The sequence below is a fragment of the Sitophilus oryzae genome, unplaced genomic scaffold (assembly GCF_002938485.1).
Source record: "Sitophilus oryzae breed Bouriz unplaced genomic scaffold, Soryzae_2.0 scaffold_1442_pilon_pilon, whole genome shotgun sequence".
NCBI classification, from domain to species: domain Eukaryota; kingdom Metazoa; phylum Arthropoda; class Insecta; order Coleoptera; family Curculionidae; genus Sitophilus; species Sitophilus oryzae.
Genome location: NW_022146107.1, coordinates 2,743,750 through 2,770,921, shown reverse-complemented (window position 1 = coordinate 2,770,921; position 27,172 = coordinate 2,743,750). Strand labels below are relative to the sequence as shown.

At 32.2% G+C, this 27,172-nt stretch overlaps 3 protein-coding genes across 4 annotated transcripts; 1 reads left to right on the top strand and 2 right to left on the bottom strand.

Annotated features, from left to right (window-relative positions):
* LOC115877053 (Golgi reassembly-stacking protein 2) lies at positions 1 to 3,227 on the bottom strand. Its single transcript, XM_030893121.1, has 5 exons — positions 3,062 to 3,227; positions 2,881 to 3,007; positions 2,634 to 2,825; positions 2,227 to 2,415; positions 1 to 1,016 (listed from the first exon to the last, which is right to left on the bottom strand). Exons 1-5 carry the CDS (start codon positions 3,122 to 3,124, stop codon positions 91 to 93), a joined length of 1,497 nt encoding a protein of 498 aa, XP_030748981.1. The 5' UTR covers positions 3,125 to 3,227; the 3' UTR covers positions 1 to 90.
* A 137-nt stretch (positions 3,228 to 3,364) lies between these two features.
* Positions 3,365 to 23,060, top strand: LOC115877052 (autophagy-related protein 9A). Of its 2 annotated transcripts, XR_004049278.1 has the most exons (13): positions 3,365 to 3,721; positions 4,013 to 4,205; positions 4,285 to 4,428; positions 5,798 to 5,995; positions 6,734 to 6,909; positions 11,042 to 11,320; positions 11,607 to 11,802; positions 12,086 to 12,282; positions 13,828 to 14,041; positions 16,761 to 16,908; positions 18,953 to 19,166; positions 20,292 to 20,431; positions 22,874 to 23,060. XR_004049278.1 is itself a non-coding variant. In XM_030893120.1 (12 exons), exons 2-12 carry the CDS (start codon positions 4,029 to 4,031, stop codon positions 22,938 to 22,940), a joined length of 2,010 nt encoding a protein of 669 aa, XP_030748980.1. In that variant the 5' UTR covers positions 3,365 to 3,721; positions 4,013 to 4,028; the 3' UTR covers positions 22,941 to 23,060. The 2 variants fall into 2 exon arrangements, 1 of the variants encoding a protein (XP_030748980.1); XM_030893120.1 differs by lacking the exon at positions 20,292 to 20,431.
* Positions 23,061 to 24,364: 1,304 nt separating this feature from the next.
* Positions 24,365 to 25,792, bottom strand: LOC115877054 (UPF0428 protein CXorf56 homolog). Its single transcript, XM_030893123.1, has 5 exons — positions 25,520 to 25,792; positions 25,321 to 25,462; positions 25,135 to 25,264; positions 24,961 to 25,074; positions 24,365 to 24,600 (listed from the first exon to the last, which is right to left on the bottom strand). The coding sequence occupies exons 1-5, from the start codon at positions 25,638 to 25,640 to the stop codon at positions 24,460 to 24,462; spliced, it is 648 nt and encodes a 215-aa protein (XP_030748983.1). The 5' UTR covers positions 25,641 to 25,792; the 3' UTR covers positions 24,365 to 24,459.
* Positions 25,793 to 27,172: the final 1,380 nt, after the last annotated feature.

Genomic DNA, 27,172 nt, shown 5'->3' with positions numbered 1-27,172 from the left:
TTAGATAATCATAAAACTTTATTTTTCTTTATATCTTATTACATTTTAATTTATTAAACCTATAAAACAAAAACAATAAAACAACTAAAACTAAGTATTCTGGGACACATTTCCAAAACTGTCCGCGTTCCTATTCAGTAACTGCTGAGCCGATCTCGCAGCTATTGTTGGATCATAAATCAGCTGAGACGTATGAGTTTGTAAATTCGGAGTCGTCACACCAGGCACACTGACTTGCGGGTAATTTACATTAATTAAACCAGCTTGCGGGTACGAAACTTGATGACTCAGAACAGGTTGTGGTACTACAGCCTCAGAATAAGTAAAACTCGAAGGATTTGAAGGCAGTTTGGGGTAATTTGAAGGATTATACATCGGTACTTGTGGTGTTGCCGGTACTTGAGGTACGGTCAAAGGTGGTGGTACTGTTGCTTCAGAATAACTAAAACTCGAAGGGTTCGACGGCATTTTTGGATAATTTGCAGGATTATACATGGAGACTTGTGGAAGTGTCGGTACTACTTGAGGTACGCTCGAAGGTGGTGGGATATGTATCGAATTAGAATTAGGCAAAGAAGATGTTTGAAAATTACTAATGGTTGTATTAAACTCTGGCAAACTCACTGGGGGAGGGATATTTGAAGTTACAGAAGGTTGTTGAAGGTTAGGTAAAAACGAATTAATATTCTGAGAACTTAAAACTGGTGATTGCCCAGCGGTTGAAGGAATAATATTCAGTTTCTGTGTATCCTGTATGATATTCTCTATATTTTTGTCCATTGTACTGCTTTCAGTCAAAGAATTTCCTGGTTTTTCTGATGATAATATTACATTACTGGATTCACTTGCTTTTGTTGGACTTATATTAAAACTTGCAGTATTAGTGCCAGTGTTTGTCAATGTACTGTTGAATAGTGGAACGGAAGTGTTTGGTTGAGACACATAAGTTGGTGCAATTTGATCAGGATGTGCACGAACAGGTATTCTATGCAAATAACCATAACCTATTCCACAACCTAAAGAGAAACAGTAGTTGTTATTAATTTATAACTATGTATATGTTACAGTGAAAGTCCGAAATTCAGTGATTATTAACATTAAAGAGTTTTGTCAACTTTCCCAGTTTCCCTAGTAATTAAACATTCACTAGTGAAAGTAACATTTACTAAAGGTTGCCAGTAAAAGTTATTCTATTGTACAGGGCGAGTGTGGTGAGGAAGAATGTTGATGGAAGTTAGAACAAATAAAACTTTTAAGAATATTGGATCACTTCAATATTCAAGCTGATCCACATATTATCTTAAAACTACAATTTACTTCTTTTCTTAGTATATTTATTAAAAAACTATAGAAAATAACGACACAACGTTCTAAATATTAAAAGAGAAAACAAAGTAAACATTTTAAACTGTACAAAACGATTAAAAAAAACATTCTTAAACTTAAGATTACTTATGGGTACAAGGTTTTTTAATAAAGTTCTCCATCATGGACAAAATAAAGTGTGCCCGAATTTTCTTCAACGGGAGTTTATTAGTTCTTTCAAAGCCGCTACTTCAAGCATACCAAAACGTTTAATAACTTCATAGTCACTAGATTCTTTTTCTCTTGCATGCTTAGCTTTTGCTATGACTTCATTATATTGCAAACATGAAAAACCAGCACTATTACATGCTTGTGAGTGCCTAGTTTACCTTAATTTTTCACAGAAAATTTCTTTCATAGGGAAAATACCACACAGCACTTTTTAGAACAATAAAAAAACAATTATACATAACCACAAAAAACAAAGTGAATTTACGCCAGATGGCCAGATGTCTTTCAATCTCAATGTTATCTTTATATTGCCTATTATTCAACTTATCCTTGTTTATCCTTATATTTTAAATGTCCAACCGCGCTAACTGAATCTTTCAAACTCATTGCTATCGTCCAGGGAATGCTAGCATTCACTAGTAAAAGTTGGTTTCAAAAATAGCTGTTAAACTTATACTGGTGTAGTCTTAGCAAATCAGTGAATATGAGCTTTTACTAGTAATTGTTAGCAATCACTGACTTCCAACTTTTACTGTAACATATACAGTGACTAAAGAATAGAAGGACATACAAAGAGTACTTTATGAATAATGCATTTTATTCGTATGAGGTAACAATTTGGTTTCTGATGTTATTCCTTGTATTCTCTCGCTAGTTTTTGTATGTAAATAATGTGTAATATGTACTAACCTACTAAGCCTTCCCCTCCCCATCTAGAATTGGGTGTAATTGTTACTTCCCTACATGCATCATCGTCATAATTATAAACAAACAATTTTAGGCTTCTCCCATTGTGACTTTCTATTAAGCTATATATGTCATCACTGTGTTGTAGTATAGACTCAGAACCGATTATATAATCCGAAAAAGCCTTTAATCCTAAAATACAAAATATGAACAATACATACTTAAGTACAGGTCCTATATTCTTGAGTTTTATAGGGTGTTTCGTTTATCTGTATACCATCTTTAGTTTCAGGAAAAAGTAACATAGTAATGTAAAAACTGCATCTTTGTACCTCTACTCATAAACAAGAAACCCCAAGAAACACAAGACAATGAGACATACCGTACACAATAAAAATTCAAATACAAACCTGCTAAATCAGCAGGTGAATTTGGGTGGACTTCTAATATGTGCCAAACGTTATCTTTAGCTATTTCAAATGAGCAAAATCGAATACTGATCCCTAAAAGTCCCTGACCACCCCAGGAGTCACTTGGTTCCACTGTAACGCTCCGTACGTTCTGCGTTTTACAACTATATATTGTAACAGGCAATGATTTTCCTTAAAACATCGTTTTAATATATTTTACGGCAAGTTAATTTGGAATAATACTCACCAACACCATTTTTTAAGATATTTTTCAGCGTTCCATCATCTTTATTTAGTCGAACTCCGTTTATTGAAATGATGAAATCAAAAAAAGGTATTAAACCTGCTTTAGCACCCGGAGAGTTTTCCTGAACCTAAAACATAAAAGTTAACAAATGACTGGTACAATTTATTAAGTTGTTTCATACTCGAAGGACGTGAAATCCGTCTGAGCCTCCTCCGGGAATCTCTACACTTTCCGAATTTCCCATTTTTTACAAATATTATTTAAAAAATACGTGGCATTTCGTATTATATTCGTTTTCTAACCAAAAATAACACTTTTCTGACATCTGACTTAAATGTTATGACGTGTTTTTGTTGACTTTATTTGACAGGCACAGACATTAAAAATCGGTCAGGCGTCAGGCGTAGAGCTAATAAACAAAGATCATATATAATGTGTATATGTTTAAAATTTTCTTAAGGAGTTTGGTGATGATGAGCCATGAAGAATTTAAAGAAGTTCTTAAATGTCAAATGTCAATAAATTTGAATGTCATCTAACCATTACAAAACTACGATCTACGTTTTTCGTTTTACATTTTTATAAAATTAATAATCAACGATGCATTTCATATATTAGAACAATTTCAGCAAGAATGCACTTTTAATTTTTAAGAAATACGATCTAAATCATCAAGTTGGGAAGTGGAATGGAATTTACTTAACCTTTAGTGACATTTTCTTTGTTATCTTTATCCAAAATTTTTCGCATATTATATTCGATCTATTTTTGTCCTACTCTATTTTGCTACAAATTCACTGGGAGATATTATTTATAATGCTGTTTTATGCATCCCTTAGAGGTGAGTAAAAAACGTATTTGTTTTCATAACATTTATTTAATGCCTGTCATTTATCAGCTGTTTTTGTTTTGATTATAATTTTTATCAAAATGGTTTAGTTTAATAACCATTTAATTAATAAGCATTGTCTGTACCGTTACATTATAATTGTTATTATTTAAAATTTTTATTTAACATACTGTTTTGTATAGATAGGCTTAAAAATGTAAAGTATTGAATTTCTCTATCAATAATCTAAGTAAATTGTTTGTATTTTTATGTAAATATTGAATATAGTACCTATTCTTGTAGCTTAACATTATCTACTATGCACAATTACGCATCACTACACGAATATCCAGACCCAGAAGAGCAAGCTATCCCTCATCACCATGTCTCTGAGCCTACGAGATCTCGCTGGAATCATATTGATAACCTGGATTCATTTTTTATCAGGGTCTACAAATACCATCAAAAGCATGGATTTTGGTGTCTTACCGTTACGGTAAGTCAAAAAATATCTGTTAATTTTTATCGGAACTACGGAGAACTACGGAGAGAAATGTTGGAATTTTGATTTTTAGGAAATAGTAAAGTTGCACAAGTTCGTTTTCGTTTGTGGTTTGACTCTGTCTTTATTATACGCTGTCGATTATGGGAAATTATTTAACACCAATCCATCACAGAAGCATCAAACGATTTTTGATGTTCTTCTTCCTTTTCATGAGGTAATGAGTTCTATTAACTAGTTTTTTTTAAATGTACCATAAGAAAATATTCAATATAAACTTAATACTATAGCTATCCAACTCGGTAGTCAGCTATCAAAACAGTGAAATCTCTATGGAGTCTGATTTGCTTCATAAGTAAATGTGTGTGTGTAAATGTATGTGTATTTTAAAATGAAATAATCTCAAATTTTTTAAATGGCACACCCTGGTTTTTATTTTATTTTTTAATTTTGTGTAAATTTCTATATCTTTTTTAGGGTTCCATACCCAAAGGGTAAAAACGGGAACCCTATTACTAAGACTTCGCTGTCCATCCGTCCGTCTGTCACAAAGGTCTATCTTATGAACCGTTATAGCTAGACAGTTGAAATTTTTACAGATAATGTATCTGTGTTGCCGCTATAAGAACAAACACTAAAAACAGAATTAAATAAATGTTTATAAATAAAAAAGTACTTCCACTAAACATTATCTTTTAAGTAAGAATTTTACATTGAATCTTTCAAGTCCTCGGCGGCCGCGTGGTTTCAAGCGTTAGGACTTTACGCTGCTATGACGTTGGAGCCGTAGTAAGGCAGGTTCGAATCCTAGTCAAGGTGACTTTTTTTTAATCGTTTTTTTTTTAAATTTTTACATATTTTTACATATTTACTTTTACTTTTTTCATATTTATTATTGATTAATACAATTTTTAGTAATGTGTTTTTTCATTTTTTTTAAATTACTTATACGCGCATTCAAAATTTCAGCTAAATCGGAAAAAAAAGTTTATAATAATATAGGGTCTAATGTCGTATAGATAATGAATGGTACGGAACCCTTCGTGCGCGAGTCCGACTCGCACTTGACCAATTTTTTTATACATTTTGCGCCCAACGTGGGTTCATTTTTTACACATTTGGCGCCCAACGTGAGGCTATTATTTATTTATACGTTTCGCGCCCAACGTGAAGTTAACTCTTGAGCATTGACCAATTTTTTCTATATAAAGTTATACCTAAAACTAGTAGTTTTTGTAATATTTCCATTTATTTAAAAAAAATGTTAGACTGAAATCTGTTTGTGATTGTCAGTGGCTCTATTGCTTCTGAAGTTAGAGTATTGAAATTTGGTAGGAGAAGTGTTATAGAGATGAAGAAAAAGATTTATGTAAAGATATTAAGTTAGATACTATAGGGTGTTCAAAAATAAATTTATAAATTTTGAGTATTTAAAATGTTCTGATAGATTTTACAATAGACTTCAGCTTGCGATATATTCTGAATTTTTTAACATATTATGTAGCATAACAGTAGCAAGTGTTATTGTGTAATACTATTTATTAAACATAACATAAAAAACATCTACAAAGTGATAAATTTTTCAGGTTATGACAAATATGCCTCTAATTGGTTGGCTGCTGCTCCTGTTTTTAAGTTTACTATTTCTTTTGAGTTGTGTTAGAAAATTATACGCTATTATAACGTATTGGGACATCAAACAATTTTATAATCAAGCTTTACACATTAGCGACGACGAGCTGGATAATATGACGTGGCACGACGTACAAGCTAAACTTAAGCAGGTAAGCTTCACACATATAGAATGTTCGGCTATTGATCACCGTCACGCCACGTCGTCACGTCGTATATTGTCGAACTCTCTCAATCACTTGACAACCAGATGAAAGAGATTGGTGACGTCATTACGGCATTTCGTAAATTACTACATATTCTTTTTAGTAATTGTCATTGTTATTTGATTTGGGGTTATAATTTTATTGACGGATATCTATCAAAGTCAAAATTTGATTATTGATGTAAAACAAAATTGATTTTTTTTTGCAAAAATACCTCAAAGATTTAACCAAAATGAACAAGAGCTCATTGCTAAGCTTATAAATTATTTTTCTCGATAAAGAGACGCTTGTAGAACACTCTTGCTCGTGGACGCCTTATATGAAGTAAGTACAATGCAAAGTTGTAATAGTCCTATGTAAAATACAAATCGATAGCGTTTTTAAATAATATAGCGAGTTGTTGATGCTTTAGAAATAGGAATTTCAACAGTCCAAAGGATTGGAATTAAAGGGATCGTAACTGATGAAGAGTTTAAGAAAAAATAAATAAATGCCGAAAAAAAAAACGAAACTAGCTCAATCACTAATATAGGAACGTACTTAAAATTTTCTAAACAATATGAACCGATCTCAGACACACCCTAAAACTCATATTTGACAAATAATGATGACGTAACGGTGAACGATGGTTGAACAGTCTTTAGATAAATAAAACAAGTTATTTTTATATTAATCTCAATACAGGCACAACTAGAATTGCAAATGTGCATTCACAAAAGGGAACTAACGGAATTAGATATATACCATAGAATACTCAGACAGACCAACTATTTAGTCGCGTTAGTTAATAAGAAATTGTTGCCACCCAGAGAAGACTTTCCATTCTTAGGAGAAATTGTTTACTGGACCAAGGGTGTCAGGTAAGTAGTTTATTAATGTTTAGAACTACCATACGATCGAAAAAAACAGCGTCAAGGAAGGCTGGGAAATGAAAATCGATTTGATAATTTTTGCGAGGACAAATAATTTAATATACACTCACCGTTTAAAACGACCACCTTAAAATTTTCATGTATTTTAAAGTTTTATATATTGTGTTCGAGTGGACCGATTTTGATGAATTTTTAAGCAGTTTGTAGCTAAATTATTTGACTTTTTAATATCTCTTTCTAAATTAAAAATGAAAGTTGTCATTTGTCAATTATACGAGGAAAAACAAAACGTTGATATTTTGGTGAAAGTTACAAAGCAAGGAATTTAAAAATAATTTTGTCATCTAGGTGTATCTTTTTTCGATGGTTTGTTTTTTGATTCATCCGAATAGCTTTATTTTTTTGGAGATATTCGCTTTTGAAGAAGACACTAACATTTTAAAGAATTTTTTACATTAAAGGCATGCCTTTGGTTTTGGTTCTAGTCAAGAGACCTATAAAATAGTGTTTATGATTTATGTAATGTCATTGTCTTTGAAAAATAATATTATTATTATCTGTAGGGCAGTTACTCTAGTAGATATGGTTTTACCATGATCAATTAAAGCAGCAATAGCCAATACTTTAAGCGGGGTTTCTACAGGCAAGGATTACTGGCGCCAGTGTTCGCCAGTTTATTGGCGCCACAATTAAATGGCGCCATTACTCGTTTCCACAGGTCTATATGAATTTAAAACTGCCATGTCATTACATTCAGTTTTGTGAGATTTTAACACCTTGTTATGCTCTAGGGTGTAAGCATTGCTAATACTTTGAATTTTGGCCTTTGCGGAATTTACATCAACGTTGCTGAGAGAATCAGACATGACACCAACAATTCTTCTTGAGGCTTCCTCCCTTTTATTTCGGTCCTTATAATCACTTATTTTATTGTTCCATAAGCAAGGATGTTGTTCGTAGGCTTCCAAGAACTTTATTATTAATTCAGTAGACCACTTTTTTAAAACAAACGACATTTTTACGACTGAAGATGCTCGCTGTATTGTTACTATACAGCTGTTTACTCATAAAACTGGCGCCAAAAAGTACAGGAGCGTTTAACTTTACTGGCACATGAATTAGTGGCGCCGCTAAACTTGCGCCAGTCGATTTTACAGGTTTCCACATACAATAAAACTGGCGCCAGTAATCCTTGCATGTGGAGACCCCGCTTCAGAACTTAAAACCATCTCTACTAGAGTAAACGTCAATGAACAATAATAATATGACATTTCAATGACAGTGATATTACAAAAACAATAAAAACACTATTTTATAAGACAGATACGTTGACGGGGACCCAAAATCAATGCTAATCGTTAATGAGATCTTATTCAAGAGCGAATATCTTCAATAAAAATAAAGATATTGAGATGAATCAAAAAACAAACTATCGGAAAAAGACGTACCTAAACGATAAAATTATTTTTAAATTCCTTGCTTTGTTAACATATTCCACAGGGTCTTTCAAATTTTCACGAAAATATTTTTGCGGACCCGTGTGGATTCGGCCTAACCTAACTAATATGTCCCGCCCCCATATGACCTAGCATTAAAGAAGGGACACCGTAATGATCCATCGAACGTTCGAGAACAATCGAGTTCCACTGGAATGGAGGCTTACATACCGTCACCCTAGAATTAGGTTGTTCTATATCCGCTTTTGGGGTAAAATGAGTTACATACACCATTTTTTAATGCAGAATTAGCTTGTTCTATTTCCACAATAACAATATAGCCAAATTCACAAATAAAGAAAAAAAATCTGATATTTTGTACTATATCCATATTAATTTGAAAGTCGCGAAACCATATAATGGCCTACATCCAAAAATCACTATTTAAGGCTACAGTAAAAAAAAATAGAATTATTGTTTTCTTTATCCTAAGAAGTGGGTATGGAACGAAAATACCAGATCAAAAAATATGTTACTATGCATAAAAATTAGATTGTTCTATATCCATTTATTCTCAATCTCTTTCTCGCTAACATACAATGGATGTATCTGTTTTTATTTAAATTTAAGGTTTTTGTTTTAAGCGGGTGAAATTGCACCACTAAACGTTCGTTTGTCAAATAGGCGGTAAATCGGTTCGTTTGAAAAGCACTGATTGCCTGATTTGTTATCAAATTCGAATGTTTCACAGTTTGCAATTTCGTGAAACCAACTGCTTCAACGCAATTGACTGATTAATCGTTCGTTTGAAAATCACTGATTGCCTGATTTGTTAGCAAATTCGAATGTTTCACACTTTGGAATTTTGTGAAACCATCTGCTTCAACTCAGTTGACTGCTCAATCGTTCTCTAATACTATCAATACGAGAGATAGCTGAAAAAACATTTAAATAATCCAATGAAAATTAAAAATCAGATTTAAAATCTGAATAACTTATTCTATCATCACTATATACCAAACAAATAGGCGGAAAAATGATGGTTTTTAATAAACAATGCTTAAATTAGAATAATTACTACTATTGTATTTTAGGTTATTATTTTTTTATGTTGTTTTTAGTTAATGTCTTAATGTCTCCACTTCAGATATTTTGTGTTGAAATAATATTTTGAAATACAAGTAAATCAGCTTAAAATGAGTATTATATTATTCTATATCCCCTTATTTTGTTCTATATCCCTAAAATCGGCTCATTGCACAGCTAATAGACACATTTGTTCTACATCCAAATCTAAAATCACTGATATCTTTTAAATAAAGCTTCTAAAAGTAAAATAAATACATATGTTTGATAGGTTTTTATATTATCTTTAATTTATATGTTTAATAGAACCATTTTGGTATATAGTGTTCGCGGATATCCAGTTTAAACTTTAAACCTTGTTTTCTCAGTTTCATCGAAATGGTCTATAGAACAATCTTATTCTAGGGTGACAATACGAGAACATTCTAAACCTTCTCTATGCACCTAGTGATCTAATGGACTATTCGAGAACTGTTTAGAAGAGTGGGTATATAACCCGAGGCCTGTGCAAAGGAAGGGACAGACACAATCGGTCGACGTGTACAGTTAACGCGCTAAATTCAAAATAAATTCCTTTTAGATAAATAGTAAATAAGTTGTAAATAGTTTTTTAAGTAGTTTTATCGTTATTGTTTTGTTACTTAGTCTAAAATAAATTGTGTTTAAATAAATTAGACTTTCTATCCAACGGAACCGACGAAAAACGTAACAATATCAACATTTGTTATGTATGTTCTTTTTATTTTGTTTGCCTTCGTATAGTTTTTCGTTTTTAATTTAGAAAGAGACACTAAAAAGTTAAATAATTTAGCTACACATTGCTTAAAAGATCATCAAAATAGGCTCACTAGAGCAAAATATATTAAACTTTAAAATACATCAATATTATAAGGTGCCCGTTTTTCGTGCCGGTGAGTGTATTTGTATTCACAGGATTAATGATAATTTCCACAATACATCAAAACACTTTTACTTTTACACTGGACGCGCGTTTCTCTAACCATGTTAGCATCATCAGCAGATGATTATAAACTAAAGTACAATCTACAAGTTGAGCGTTTATATATTCGCTCAGTGGGCACCGAGTGGGCGTGGCAAAATCTAGCCAACCGAGTCAGAGCCAACTGAGCGTAACAGTTAGATTTCCGCCACTAGAGTAGTAGGAACAAAGAACTTGAAGGAATTGGACCGTTGACTCTGTTCATACTATCTTTACATTTATTAATTCTGATGCTTTCATATGCATCTAATTGCCTGTAATTTGAGACTTGTTTAATTAATTTTAAATTATTAAGATCTATACAATGTTCTTTATCAACAATATGTTCGGCAACGCAAGATTTATCCGGTCTACCATATCTTATCTGAGCTAAATGTTCTTTAAATCTAGTTAATATTGATCTTCTAGTTTGCCCAACATATTTCTGATTACAATCTTTACAAGAAATTTCATATGCTAACATGGTTAGCGAAACGCGCGTCCAGTGTAAAAGTAAAAGTGTTTTGGTGTATTGTGGTGATTTAGTGTTTTTATTTTGCTGTGAACACCAAAGGTTCCAACCCTCAACTGTAATGATAATTTATTTAACTTTTTTCAGAATAAATATAATGTTTTTGTTATTTTGGTCTCCCTGGTCCTTGTTCGAAAATCCGTGGCACTTAAAAGAAGAATATAAGAGAGCGGGACAGAGGGAAAAATTAGCAACCAAGCTGGGCCATCACGTGCTGTGGTTGTTTCTAGTGAATGTTCTGGCATCCCCTTTGATCTTCGTCGGACAAATAATCTTCTACTTTTTCAGTTATTTCGATTTAATTCGGCGAGAGCCTGGTAAATTTGGGGTTAGGTATTGGTCGCAGTTTGGCAGGCTCTATTTAAGGTACTAATAATACAGAGCGGTCAACGATGGTTGAAATAGTTGGCAATCAGCAGGGTTGGGTAGGTAGAAAATTTTATATTTTGTAGCGTGCGGTAGATCTCGGTCAAAAATCGAGGGAAGTAATGGAATAACTTTTCACTAGTAAGTAAACTTTTGTTTTGAAGCTAGTCAGAACAGTCTATTGCCAACCAAAACGAACAAAATCAAAACCAACTACCTCAATCGTTGTTGATTGCTACTTATTTAGCTACACTATTATTTTGACTGAATTTTAAAATTTTTGTAGACATTTCAATGAGCTGGATCACGAACTGCATTCGAGGCTCACAAGGGCATATAAGCCGGCAACAAAATATTTAGATTCATTTAACAGTCCTTTGATGGTTGTTATAGCACAACACATGGCGTTTATATGCAGTTCCCTCTTGGCAATATTAGTGACCTTGGGATTCTTGGATAACGAGATTTTGTATTGGGATCAGGTAATTTTGAAGCTAATTTTGGGGTTTATTATAGCCTGTCATTTTAATTCCAAAGTAGTTTATTTTGAAAAATAGTGTGAGAGAGACGGAAATTATTTTTTCTATCGCGCCCCACGTTGGGCGCCAAACGTATATTTACCCACAGTTTTGTAAATATTTGTGGACTATGGATGTTAAACTTTTTCTTTGTTTTATTTAACTCTGAAGTACACTTCCATATTCCTGGAATCTTTACAAAATTGTGGGTTATAATTAGAAGAAAAAAAACAATTTTTGTTTATAGGTATTGACGATATTGGCCATTTTGACAGCGATTATTACCGTTTGTCGTTCTGTTGTGCCCGATGACACTCTATTTTTGTGTCCAGAGTCCTTATTGCAAGCCGTGGTACTGCATACTCACTATTTTACAGGCGATTGGCAGGGAATTGCTCATACTATACCAGTTAAAACGCGCTTTCAGCAGTTGTTCCAGTACAGGTACAAGAATATTTTTTTTTTAATTTTGAGAATTTGTTGTTTCAAAACATGCCAGCAAAATATACTGTAGGGAGTTGCAATATTCCGTGGACATAGAACAACTGCGTATTTTCTGAACCAAAATAAGGTAAACTTGGCCACAATTTACCTCTAAACAAAAAATGCTTCGTTTGTCCGTTATAGGGCATCTTTAATTAATTTAAAATTTATGAAGCTTATTCTCAAATATCATTTGTGATACTAACATAATTCCATATTTTCGCCAACTAGATTAGTGCATATTAAATTTTATGCGCCTACAGCATCTGAAAACCTTTTTTCTATTAAGATCGAAGATTTAATTTCACCCAAAATGAGTTATTTGGGTCACAAATGACCTAAATACAAAATATTTTCATGGTGTCTGTCTGTCTGTCCGTCTGTAACACGATAACTCAAAAACCACTAAACCGATTTTAACCAAATTTGGCTCAAAAATACTGTGGCACCCGAGAATCTAGCTATTAGTTTTTGGTGGGGGTGGGGGGTTGGTATGGGAGGGGGTTAAAAATTTTAAAAAATCGTTTGTCCGTTAGAGTTACATTGTGATACTAACATAACATTCCATATTTTCGCCAACTAGATTAGTGCATATTAAATTTTATGCGCCTACAGCCTCTGAAAAACTTTTTTCTATTAAGATCGAAGATTTAATTTCACTCAAAATGAGTTATTTGGGTCATAAATGACCTAAATACAAATTATTTTCATGGTGTCTGTCTGTCTGTCCGTCTGTAACACGATAACTCAAAAACCACTATACCGATTTTAACCAAATTTGGCTCAAAAATACTGTGGCACTCGAGAATCTGGCTATTAGTTTTTGGTGGGGGTGGGGGGTTGGTATGGGAGGGGGTTAAAAATTTTAAAAAATTGTATCTCCAAAATTACAGTAGTTAGCGAAACGCGGTTTTCAATTTAAGATTAAGAATAATATTTGCAACAAAATTTGTAATAACATCAAAATCAGTCAAAGTTTTTGAGATAAAAAATTGAAAAAGTTCCTTTACTATGAAACTAAAAGAACTGAGTACCAACTTTTTATTAACAGTGCTAATTTTTTTACGACAAAATGTAGCAAATACTAAATGGGCCACGTTAGGAAAACCAAATCAGTCGGTGGCGGAGTTGGAAAATGTTTCTACTAAAATTTATGTAGGGGTGGGGGCAGTTTTCACAATTCCCGTACTTTTTCTTGATTTTTGTGAAAGTCAAATGTTAAACGTGCACAACATGGACACCCAAAATTTCATTCAAATCGGAATAACGGTTCTTAAAATATCTTAAAAAAAGTCTTTATTTTTTTGAAGTTTGACGCCCTCTAACGGACAAACGAAGCACTTTTGTATAGAGGTAAATTGCGCCCAATGAACTTACTTTGATCTCAAAAATACGTAGTAGTTCTATGTCCACGGAATATTTGGATACCCTGTGTTTGTAATGGAGACATCAACATTCGATTTGACAGGAAACGTTATCATAAATTGAATGATTTGCCATTTTTAGATTTGCAGCTTTGTTGGAGGAATTTCTGTCGCCTCTCCTAACACCTTATTTTTTACTGAGATACGTTTATCCACGATCTTTGGATCTAGTGGATTTCTTCAGAAATTTCACTGTATCGGTTGTGGGCGTCGGTGATGTATGCAGTTTTGCGCAAATGGACATCCGTAGACACGGAAATCCCGATTGGCAACCTGAAGACACTTCTGCTTCTATGGTTAGTTAACCAACAACACTAAATAGACAGTTAAAGCACGGTCAAAGACGTATACGTAAACTATGTAGGGCTAGAGGAACTGAACTTCATAGATAAATAAAACAAGTTTAGATTGGAAAGTGCCCATAAGGACAATGTAAATATGTATACATGATCGGTGTTATCTATGGAAACTGTCGATTATTAGATAAAGTATACAAGGAACCGTAAAAAGTTAAATACAAAAATTATAGGGTTTTTAAATGTCTATAGGCGAGTAATAAATTTATGTATACAGGGTCGGTCATAAAGTCGTGGCTCGTGAAAGTTTATTTTTTAAATAGATATTATTGAATATTTCAATTCTTCCTTCAATTCGAAGCAAAAATCGAAATACACACAAGGTACCTCCTATATTTTACCTAATAATCGATCGTTTCCATACATAAAAGCGACCCTGTATATGTGTGCTGAATACACAAAATTAAGAACTATTGAAGAATATTAAAACTAAATTAAAATCGTGTATTCGGCATTTTAGTGAAAATGTTTATAAAAGTGAACACTAGTTATGTGGTTGTAAGGCACTCAATAAACATTTTTGTTGGCCTAGTCCAAGGATACTATAGAGATAAGGATAGTTTGATTCCTATCTTTCTGCACTGTCAGTTTTTTACGTCATCTACTGACCGAGTTGAAGTTGGCGCTAAAGATTTTAGACAGTGACAGTTATTTTTGCATTTGACGGACGAGCGCACAGTGCGTTGGAAGATAAATTTAGCGGGACAAAAGCGTTTGGTTAGAAATAAGCCAAAAAATATGTACTGATAAGAATAAATAGAAGACATTCCAATTGATACAAAAATGCATGAATATTCTTTGTATTTCGATACATTTTTATCAACCAAATTTGGTCGTTTTCTGCTCAGCAAGGCAGAGATCATACGAAAGCAAAATATTTACTAGTGCTTATACATTTTATTAGAAAGCCAAATTATGTTGAAGATTGCCAAAGGTATGTACTTTTCTACTGTACGTATATTATTTGTTAAAATCCTTCGTGCCTTTGTTCTGCAGATATCAAACTTTCACTTTTTTTTCAAATATCGATATATTGAATGATGTAGATCTTTTGAGTTACCAATAGTTACCAACACAGGTAGTCACAGTCACAGGGAGTTCAAACTTAACAGGTGAATGCCCAAAAAGATTCATTTCAATCGGATAGTATAAAAATAAAACAACTCCATCAAAAGGCACTGAGCTTAAAAAATTGTCTTAGATACTTACTATATATGAATTTACAATTACCGAGTGTTAAAATTAAAATTAAAATATCTATCTTTTTTAAAATAAATTATGGAGGGTGTCACAAGATTACAAATTAATTAAAAAATTAAAAAATAAACTGCTAAAGAGTTTTTTGATATCATAATTATTTGTATTTGGCAATAGTTTACAATACGGTTTTTGTGTGTCATGTACGAATAATATCATAGTTTTATTATCTTGTATTTATTTATTAATAAATTAAGTTGTTAATAAATAAATAATTTAACCATATAGTTGCTATATATTAGACCATTTGCTACGTTCTTAAATTTTAAGTCCCAAACATTGCTCTTGAGATTTTGTCCCGCTAGAATAACCATCCGCCGCACTGTGGAGCGCTGGTCAGCGCGTGACGTAGCATTCCACGGCGACTACGACAGCGGCGATTTGACGCGATCGAACAGTCCTTTAGAATATATACAGTCCTTGGGCCTAGTCTACTATTTTATCAAAAAGATACTTTCACAGCTTTGTTTTTTTTACCTAAATTTAGTTCTTTTTTTAAATTGGTTTGATTATTTTTTAACCTGTTACATTTTTTGTAACTTCAAAATTACTATTTAATAAAAAAAGTATTTAATAAAAAAAAGAACTTTATTGGGCTGGTAAAATGTTAATTGCAGTTGCTTATTACATCCCCTTGTCGACCAAAAATTTGGACGTCGATACGTCCAAATTTTTTGCCGTGCTTTAACTGTCCTATATAAAGATATATGTATTAGGGTGAGCCAAAAAAACTAACCTATGGAATTTATGGGTTAAAATGAACCTAATAACCGAGAAAAAAATATCCCCGGAAGGCAGGATTTTTGCTTAATTTTAAAAGGTGTCGGTGAACATTCAAATATTCCATTTAAATAACACGTAAAAAAAATCTTTCCATTAAAAGTATCATAACTTTGAAACGGTTTACGATAAAAAATTTACATCGCGGATTCTTCTAGAGCATAAAATTTCCCAAAAAATCTACCTGAGAGTAATAGATTCTTTTTACTAAATATGAAAATTTTTAATTAATAAACACTAAAACTGATTGAATTTTGATTGAAAATTGATTCTTTTCACTTTTCAAAGCTTTCAAATATACGAATTATTGAGTGGAAAAAAATTTCTCTCAGATAAATTTTTTATTAAATTTTATGTTCTACAAGAATCCGCGATGAAAATTTTTTTATCATAAACCCTTTCAAAGTTATGGCGCTTTTAATAGAAAAATATTTTTTTACGTGTTATTTAAACGGAAAACTTTGAATGTTCACCGACACCTTTTAAAAGTGAGCTAGAAATCCTGCCTTCCGAGCCTATTTTTTCCTCGGTTATTAGGTTCATTTTAACCTATTAATTCCATAGGTTAGTTTTTTTGGCTCGCCCTAATATGTATGTATGTTTTATAAATGTTGTATTGCAGGAGCCTACCGATCAATATTCTCAAGCAGAAGACGGTAAAGTCGAGCTCTCTTTGATGCATTTCACCGCAACGAATCCGGAATGGGATCCTCCAAGAGATGTGCGAGGTTTTGTGGATAGCGTAAACGATGAAGTCAGAGACTATGAACGTTAGTTTTCCCATAAAAATTCTACTTTCTGTTCGGCGATTGCTCAGTGTTACGTCATATGTTGTCGTGCAGTCTCTCTCTTTCAGTTATCTGTTATTTTATAACAATTATTTAGAAATAACATAACGCAACCGTTACTACTTTTAAAAAATAACAGATATAAAATAACGACACGCAGAGATCGACCGTTCGTGAAACGAAGTCGGCGCTCTGCACCGCCACCAAATTCGATGCTGCTCGAAGAAATTCCAAAAAACAACTAGTATGGAGTATGGATGGAAGATGGAAAACATGTTATTTCGACAACCATCGATACAGGCGGCGAGATACAACGGAAACGGAGTGGGGTATGCGCTACAGCGCGGCGCGGCGAACGTAGCTGCATCGGTCGATGCCGTCGATGGTCGTGTTGGGATTGCAACAGCTTAAAAATAATGGGATATAAAAGCAGCAGCTTTTTTGAAACAGTTGCGAGCATAACGCCTGGCGGTCGAGATAACAGGAGTGGGAAAGGAACGCTGCTACATCGGTCGATTGTCGATAGAGGCTCGCAACAACCTGTTACGAGCATAACAGAGCGGCGGTCGAGATAATCGGAGTGGGAAAGTAACGCTGCTGCATCGCTCGATTGTTGATGGAGCTTCGAAACAGGTTGGAGAATAACGCATCAGTTGTTTTAGATATATTGTTTTTCAACTTGTTACGAGCATAACGGGCGGAGGTCGAGATATTATGGCGCTGATTTTTGGAAAACGGATTGACTTTAGGGTGTAGAGGTTCGATAAGGAGGGATTTTTCGAACCTCGAATTCTAAGGGGGTGAAACCACCCTCAAATATTAGAATATTTTTTATTTAAAATCCGGTGAGTTTTTCGGAAAAACTCTTAAACACGTATATTTTATTTTGTTGTTTTACATATTTTAAGATTTTTAAAAATATATACAGGGTGTTTCATAAAATATGACCATTGATTAATCACGATTCTGCTTAAACTGCTTGACATTTAAACCTGATTTTTGGCAAACGGATTGACTGTGGGGTGTAGAGGTTCGATAAGGAGGGGTTTCTCGAATCTCAAATTCCAAGAGGGTGAAAATGCCCCTCAAATATTACAATATTTGTTATTTAAAAAACGGTTAGTCTTTCGGGACAACGCTTGGACACGCATAATTTATTTTGTTTTTTTTACATATTTTGAAATTTTTCAAAAAAATCATACAGGGTGTTCCAAAAAGCTGAGTAATTCATTAACCACGATTCTGCTTAAACTGCTCGACGTTTAAAGCTTATTTTTGGCAAATGTGAGAAAATTTTATCCAGTTTGTAAATGGAAATTCTTGCTTCGCTTTATCATCACCATTACAAATTATTAATTCGACGCGAACGAGGTCGCGGGTAATCGCTAGTTTAAGTGTAAAATTAATTCGAACTCTAGTGTGTAGTTGATTTACTTATGAAGAATATACTGCATATTTTCTTATATTGCTTTTTTTAACCGCAGATGGTAAAATCATAACTAAGAGCTTCTCGTCCGTCGAGTGAGATGCACCCTGTACACTGCTACGTAATTCAGGATCTACGCGGATCGAGTGGCAGGGCGTAGGTAGATCGGAATGTATAGGTATAGACGAGTGGCGGCATTTTGGCTTTTTTATATCGCAATTTGTAAACAGCGCTTATTTGTAAACAACCACCGTTTTTAGAGAGGCATTTTAGATAACAATCGATATTGAGAAATGTTTTGACACCCTGGAAATACTACCACCGAGCACGTCATTGTTGCAACTTGCAACTGCGTTAATACTCCGGGCGGTGACCGCCTCACACTTTTTCAAATATTTAGCAATAAAATAAAGAAACCTGTTATTTTTAAGCTGTTTTGTCCAACATATCGCATGTAGCGGTATTTTTTCTATAGATATCAAATTCTAGACAATTAATAACACACCCTAAAACGTATATTTGACAAATAATGATGACGTAACGTTGAATGATCGCTCAACCGACTCTACGTTTCTTTTTAATTTAATAATTTTTTTTCAGTGTTCGATCTAGGAGTTATGTCTAGCATGGAATTGGATGCGCGTTCTTTGCCCATCTTCAGGACCTCTTCGATAGGGTTGCCTGCCTTGCCCAGCAAGTCGAATCTCGCGAGAAAGAGCATGTTTAATTGGAAAGCCGAAGGGCCCGATTTCTTTACGGGAGCTTCCAATATGCGAGCCAGTACGCTGGTGTTGCATACTCAGCATGCTAATAAGTGAGTTTGATTGAATCTGTAGTCTAAGAAGTCGTCTTGAACGGTAAGAGTAGACTCTCAAGAGTCTACTTCTACTGTTCAGGCATAATATATAAGCGATACCAATTAAACTTTTAGTTACGTAATCGATTTTTAAATTCATTGTTGCCAACCGTATATACATTCGGTGCCGTGCTGATTGTGCAATTTAAATTTACCGGCAACGTCGTGCCGGTAAAGCTTAATCACGTGACTAAAAGTTTAATTGGTATGAACTATACATGATATGGAGGATTCAGAAGTCAATCAGTGTAAGTCAATTACCAACTGCATTGAAAAAATGAGATTTAATAAAATGAAAGTTGTTTTGTATGATATTTCTCGTGTGCGTCATCCTTTAGTATTAAAGAAGATGCAGACTAGAAAAAGTCCTACTGTCAAGTAGAAAAACGAGCGATCAATCATATTATACGAAAAAAATGCCTCTTGCTTTCTGTAGTATTTTTAATAGGTCTGTTCTACAGGCAACACATTCGGTAAGTTTTAATATACCGATCTGGTCATTAAAACTGCGCAGTCCGGATTTTAACGTGTAAGACAGTGATGTAGACAGCTTAATGAAAAATCAAACGTATTAAAAAGAGACAAGAGTTGGGTTGATACGTTTCTTCTATGCGGTATTGCCGCATTTTCTATCAAAATTTCAAAACGCACAGGTAGGCGTGTACGAAAAGTGGAACTTTATTTTTCACAATACAGCTGTAATAGATTATATTTAGTTTAGATATATTATCTTAATTTTAGTAGTATGTATACATGAAAATTTTTAAAATAGTTAATTTTTTTCTACACGCGTAAAAAACCGGCAACACTGTATGCCGCTTTATATTTTCTTTCTGTCTGTTAACCGGTCATTTATATTTATCCCTGTCGCATGCGTTAAAATACAGACCACGCAGATGGAGTGTCCAGGATGGTATATCTTCGTTTATTAAAAATTGATCTCAAAAAATATTATGTCGCATGGCTAATTATAATAATGTTGTTAATAGTATTTAACTTGCTATATTAGGGGACACTAAGATGAAAAATAAATATATATGTAGATAATAAAATATATTTTAAATGAAATTATAAATTTTATAGGGCTAAATCCGAACAAATACCGGTAAAGAAATAAAGCGTGTAAATCATGAATATTAACAGGAATAGGCAATCAGTTGAGGATATGATAAAATGCGGCAGAGGAATACATTTGAAGACGAAACTGTATTGAAATATAAAACGTAAAGTTAACTTTTTCTATTTCAAATTTTTTTCTTTCTTTATATATATACAGAAAGGTCCACAGACTTCGAGACATAGGAAAAATCAAGTCCATTTAGCGTGTATCGCAATTTTCACACCTTAAAAAACTGTGTGGTTTTCATAGAAAATAAGGGCACCTGTAATTCATTTGAGAATGTTATAAATTGCTAAAAGAGGTTTCAAACCTCTTAGATTTCTATTAATATTAAATAAATTTTATTAAAAAATGAACTAAAATTGTTAGTGTCATTAAAAACAATTCAAATTCAAAAATTGTATCAGTCAAATTCCCTCATTTAAGGTGAATATTAAAGTAAATATAAATACGGCTCATTCTAAGCTCTACTTATCTTCAAGAAAAATTTAAATTATTGGTGCAATTGGGCCTTAATGCCATTTCGAATGAATAATAGTATTAATAATGTACATTATAATAATAATAAATTTTATATCATAGAGTGTATTAAAACTACTAAAACACTTTTAAATTGTTATTATATTAACAGCTTTTGTTTTTTTAATCCAAAAAAATAAAAGTAACAAATTTCTCAATCAAAATATTTGTGGTCCTGAAAAGGACCTTTGTTTTCCCATGTTCGTCAAGGTAGGTAATGGGTAAACGGTAAAAAAAAACAGTATAATGAAATTTAAAAAATTACAAAAATTGTTCAAAAATGTGTGCCTCCCTCTTGCATTAAACAATAACTCAAACGATCATAAAATCCCCTCCTCACATTGGATAACATATCAGGGGTGACAGTGTCAAGGCATTAAATATTTTCTGCCTTAACTACTCCAAGTTTTGAATTTCTTCATGGCCGTAAATTTTAGATTTTATGTACCCCCTTAAAAAGGAATCATTCACCGAGAGGTCAGGTGAAATTAAACGTCAGTCTAAACAAAACTGTCATTTTTGAAAACTTGTCAAAATTTGGACACACGCTAAATGGACTTGATTTTCCTATCTCTCGAAGTCTATGGACTTTTCTGTACACATACATTTTTATGATATCAAACTCTTAAAATTCATTGGTGGCAATTTCATAAAATAGGGGTTGGCAAAATTATTATAACAGTTGGAAATATTACTGATAATTTCTTTGAATAAAAAGATTTAGGAAGGAGTATAATAGGGTAGGGATCCTTGACAGTTCTGTTTGAGGATTCATTTGACATATTTCAATTTGATTTGAAATGTTGTGGATTTGTCTGTCTACTGACCTTATTTTATGTTATTAATTTCACTCTACAACTGGTAGTTGTTTAGAGGTAGTAATTCTAGAAGGATTTTTTTTGTGGCAGAACTTAAATAACGGTGAAGCTATTGCGATTTATTGAAAAAGACTTTAAAATAGTTGGTTGTGTAGCTGTGGTGCTGTAGATCTCGGTCAAAAATGAAGGGAAATAATGGAATCGCTCACTAGTAAGCGACTATACAGGTTGTTAATTTGTTTATTACTCGCGGCAAGAGCTTTATGGTTGAAATATGGCAACCTCGGTCCGCTCGTCGAGAGACGACGCGACGGAACGAATCGGCAGCTTAGCTTAGTACTAATTTGGAATGTAGGCAGTGTTGCCATTCCCTTCCCCAATAAGTAACCGTCCAGTTAACATCCTGTATAATATACATACGTGTAGTAAACTGGTCATTTATAAAATTCACTTAAAATTAACTAATTAAATATTTTTTCTTGCATTTTTGCTTTTATTTACTACTTGTCAAAGAATTTAGATACGTCAATTTGACTTACTTGTTTGTTGAAGTAGCGTATCGGATATTTGTGTTAATAACTAATAATTATAACTTATCTATTTTTATAAACAATTTTAATTACTACAACATTAACACTAACATTTATTGACAACGTAAAATAAACAACAAATTATTGAGTCTACCCTAAACCATATTTTTTTTGATATGCTCTTTCCTTTCATCTGTTTATTCAAGGGGTATTTTAAAATATGTGTTTAACAGGTTTTTGTTGGTGGCAATCATCCATTAGATCTATGGTGTATTCAGAAAAATTAAAAAACTCTTGAAGGACTTCCAACGCATATTTTGAATATTAATACTAAATTAAAATCGTGTATTCGTCATTTTAGTGAAAATGTTTAGAAAAGTGAACACTATTAGTTATGTGGTTGTAAGGCACTCTATAAATTTTTATATTATCTAACAGATAGTTTCACAACTTTGCTTTCTTGTCTAAATTTATTTTTTTTAAATCGGTTTGATAATTTTTTACCCTTTACCTTTTTTCAAAAAACTTTAATAAAAAAAAGAAAAAAACTTTATTGTGTTGGTAAAATGTATCCCCTTGTATTGGCGCCACGCTACGCCGCTGTCTTTAACTCCATTAACTATGAAACACGGTAAAATAACTTTATTAACGATTATTTAAATATTATTTTTATTGTAGGGTATCCAACCACCGCTACCCACAGCCGGCAGCACAAGAAACCACGCCACTGCTGTTTAACAAATGAGAAACAGTTCTAGTCAAAATATGTAGTAAACGTATATCGAAAAATTGTCTTTTAAATCGTACGAATTACATAGTTTTGTGTATATATTTTTATAAGTAAAATGATGCTGTATATCGCGAAGTATTTAATTTTTGTTAATTAATTATTATTCAGCTAATTCACAGAGATGTGATTCGTCTCAAAGAAGTGATATGAACGCTGGCAGTTTTATGAATGATGAGGCAACTGATATGAGTTTTAAGTTAAGGTAACGATTGGTAAGAAAATTATTGGTTATTTGTCTTTTTTTTAGTCGTATTATACAGGGTGGTCCGAATTGTATTCAACTTTTGGTAAGAAGCCTAGTTTTTATTACTTTTACAACTCGATAAGACTTTTTTCTTGATTCAGGCTAAGCGCTGACATGCAATTTTTGGTCGGCCGATTATACAGGGTGATTCAGTCATGGTACTTTAGACGTTTATGGAGAACCAGTGATTTTTTTTGTATAAAGGCACCTGCTCCATCTGTCTAAATTATTTTCAGCATTACAGTGTTGCCCTTTCATAATGAAAGTGGTAGCATCTTTGTTACTTTAAAAGGAACACCTGGTATATTATTACATTTTTCTAAACCACTTTCATATCGTAATTTTTCTATTATATTAACCTATACCTACATATATTTAATAGCTGTCGAGATAAAAAATTAATTGTGTAAAATTGACAGAAATATGATCTTGAATAAGCGTTGGTTAAATCACTTTCGATAATTTATTATCCAAATTTCAACTTTTCAAATGTTCAATTCATGATTTTACCAATTCTTATTCAAGAACATGTTTTTGTCAATTTTAAACGTTTTATTTATTATCTCAAAAAATATTAGAGATAGGTTACATAATAGAAAACTTATGAAGTATGAAAGAAATTTCGAAAAATGTAATAATATATCGGGTGTTCCATTTAAAATAAGAAAGATACTACCATTTTTCAAATGATGCGGCAACGTTGTAACGCTGAAAATAATTTAGACAGATGGAGCAGGTCTAATGCGCAATCGCCGTGAATAATCGGCCGACCAAAAATTGCATGTCAGCGCACTCAGCGCGTAGCCTAAGTATAACAAATAAATTTAAAGACCTTTTGCAAAAGATGCTTTGTAAATATAGACCTAATATTTTCGTGTATAATAAATAGAATATAATTAAAAAAAAAACTGGCGTCAGCGATGGCTATGAAACGAAGCTGTCATTTTATATATAAAATTATATGGGGAATGTCATCGATCGCGCGTCATTTCCAAGCCAACTGGACGCCGTTTTTTTTCGATCTTACGGTACTATATTTTTAAGAGTTTGTATATAATTGTATAAATGTTGTGCAATGGAAGTACTGTTAAGAATTGATAATAAATCAGGAATGAATTATTTTAAATACTTTTTATATTTTATTCATTTATTTACACCCTAATAATAATCTAATAAATATTAAGATTATTTCTATATAATGTTTAAAAAATTATCACAACTAGTATCAAGTCATTTATCAATTAATGTGCCTCGAACTTTCTTAATTTCTTGTGCCTTATTCTGTTCTTGTTTCCTTTTGTTTGTTCCTTTTCTTTCTAATTGTTTTTCGATAATTCTTGCATTGTTTGCATAACTATCAGCTACTTCTCTCTACAAAAAAAAAAATAATTTCTGTATACAAGGTGTCCCACCTTCGTGTGTTTTACAGGGTTTCTCGTTTATGAGTAAAGATACACATTACTGTAATACTTTTTTATGATTCATTCTTGAAATACAACCAAAACTTATGTTTTTTTTAAATGGGACACCTTGTATATTGTTTTTTTAATTTTATTTGCCTTGTTTTGAGCTTTCTAAAAATATAACATACTCTATATTTATTTTCATCAATTATAAAATGCATTTTTAATGCATCTTACACCTATCTACACTCATAAATGAGAAAACCCATAAAACTCATTAAATGGAATGAATATTAATAAATAAAATAATTAAAATAAAAAATCTTACAGCTTCAATTTCGTCCTCTTCCTCGTCAATTGTCGAGACTGTTACTGAACTGAATTTTCCCATATTTTTAGTGTGTTTTGTGACCATAATTTTCTTCGGTTTCTCTACAGCAACCTAAAAAAATACATTAAAATCAATTAATCCTTAGCATATATTAAAACAAGCAAGAATTACTTGGTTATAGATATCTGTAATCGGTCCTTCGTTAGTAGATGTAATCAGAGATCCCCGCACTATGAAACTTACAGGACTCTGAGCTTCGTGTTTGTAGTACAGCAGTAACCCACATTTTTTACATTTCAATCTACAATAAAATAAATATAAATGATCATATCCCTACAAAACCAAAGTTATATCTACCTAAATTGTCTTTCAATCCCTTCTGGTCTTTTCAGATACACTGTCTCGTCTGAATCGCATGTTATTTTATGAGCATGATTTGTTCCATCTAGAACCCTTGCACCATCACGTTTACGCAGTGGAAGCTTCTCTATAGAACAATCTAAAATTCAAGATTACTTATTAAAGAAAAGAAATGTATGATTTTATTGAAATTTACCTAAAATAAGAGTCATTTGGCCGCACAGACAGTAATAAATATGTAAGGGTTTTTCATCTCCATATTCCTCTTGATCTTTTGTATCAGAACAAGCAATACTTCTAGATACTACTTTGGGCATTGTTGATAACTTTACTTCGCTATATTTTATATTAAATTTTATAACATCTATCTATAAACTTACACAAAATAGTTAAAAACGTAGAAACATTCTCCTTTTTTTGCTTCTTGTATTTTATTTTGTTATTTATTTACACTTTCTGTACTTGTTTATTTGGTGTTGTCTTTGTCTAATAATTAACCATAGATTACAATTTACAGACACCCCTTTTGGTTATTTTCTTTAGGACACTGACCAGATAACCTATATGAGTTCAAGCCATATGAGAGAAAAGAAGAGAAAATCATTGTCGAGTCTGTGGTTAGCCATGTTTCGAGCCATAAATATAAAAAAAGAAGAACTTTATTTTTATCTGTGGATACAGTTCTTTTAAGGCTTAAAATACGAAAAAGAAGAAGAATGCAGGTGGCGCCATTTTGGAAAAGGTGAGGAAATTTTGAAACAGAGAATAGGTGCATTATTAAAAACAAATTAAAAAGGAACTTTTGAAATAAACTGTACTCTTGAAAAAAATAGGTACTTTTGAAATAAAATGTTTTTTACTTTTTTAGATTTTTTTTCAATTCCTAAGGTAATCCACAAAGGTCATTTTGACAAGCATTAGTAAATCAACCAACCAGCAAATTTACGGTTTTGTTTTTTAAATTTGAAATTGTTTTTATTTGAAATTTATTTCCAATACCCTGTATATGAAATCTATCTTAGTAAACATTTTTCTTTTATAATATATGCACTGCTTTTATTTTTCAACTATAGGAAAAAGAAGTGAAACGCGGAATTTATTTAAAAAAAAACATTTTTATATACAAAAATTCTTAGGTAACAATAACATTAAATGAGCAATACGTCTATATAAAGTACCTCTAACCTGGCTAAAGTCTCTGAAAATTGAATCATACAAAAATCTAATCTAAATAATAGTCTTTAATTAAAATATAAGAAACAATTGTTTTACTGCACAAAAATATAAAATAATACAATACGGAAGACTGGAATGTTTTAATGCATATATAAAATATAATAATTTCTTCTCTTTGAAATTTATATTGACTAGTCGCCACTATACCTAATTTTTTTAAATTTCAGTGGTTTGGACAGTGAGGGATCCAAATTAATATATTATACTTTTATACATAAATTTTTCATGGATCCACTACACTGGTTCTGGCCATGCCTTAATAATTGTTTCTCATACTTATTTGAACAATTATCACAACTCTGCATTAATAATTGATTTAATCATATAAAGACTGTCGAGTATATCACATTTAAACTTTGCATACAATGTTTTAATATTATATGCTGCACAATTTTAATATTGCTACAAAAGTTTTTACAATTTTTTTACAGTTTTTATATACTACAAGCACAAATATCTTTAAAACATTATATACAATTAAAATGATTAGAGTTGACTTTCAACATACACATATACCACCAACTTGGTTGGTCGTTAATATTTTTTTCTAGATAAAAATAAAATTGTCTTAAATTACTATTAAAAAAATGAAAAGTAATGTTTTGAACAATAA

Bases quoted from the DNA above. Each gene is read 5' to 3' on its own strand.
- LOC115877053 (XM_030893121.1), bottom strand. From the start codon at position 3,124: ATGGGAAATTCGGAAAGTGTAGAGATTCCCGGAGGAGGCTCAGACGGA. The intron at 2,416-2,633 runs GTTTGTATTTGA...TTTGTATTTTAG, and splicing joins TTCACCTGCTGATTTAGCAG to GATTAAAGGCTTTTTCGGAT. The intron at 1,017-2,226 runs GTTAGTACATAT...GTTTCTCTTTAG, and splicing joins GGGAGGGGAAGGCTTAGTAG to GTTGTGGAATAGGTTATGGT.
- LOC115877052 (XM_030893120.1), top strand. From the start codon at position 4,029: ATGCACAATTACGCATCACTACACGAATATCCAGACCCAGAAGAGCAA. The intron at 4,206-4,284 runs GTAAGTCAAAAA...TTTGATTTTTAG, and splicing joins TTTGGTGTCTTACCGTTACG to GAAATAGTAAAGTTGCACAA. The intron at 4,429-5,797 runs GTAATGAGTTCT...TAAATTTTTCAG, and splicing joins TTCTTCTTCCTTTTCATGAG to GTTATGACAAATATGCCTCT.
- LOC115877054 (XM_030893123.1), bottom strand. From the start codon at position 25,640: ATGCCCAAAGTAGTATCTAGAAGTATTGCTTGTTCTGATACAAAAGAT. The intron at 25,265-25,320 runs GTAGATATAACT...ATTTTATTGTAG, and splicing joins GGGATTGAAAGACAATTTAG to ATTGAAATGTAAAAAATGTG. The intron at 24,601-24,960 runs GTAAGATTTTTT...TTTTTTTTGTAG, and splicing joins AAGAGGACGAAATTGAAGCT to AGAGAAGTAGCTGATAGTTA.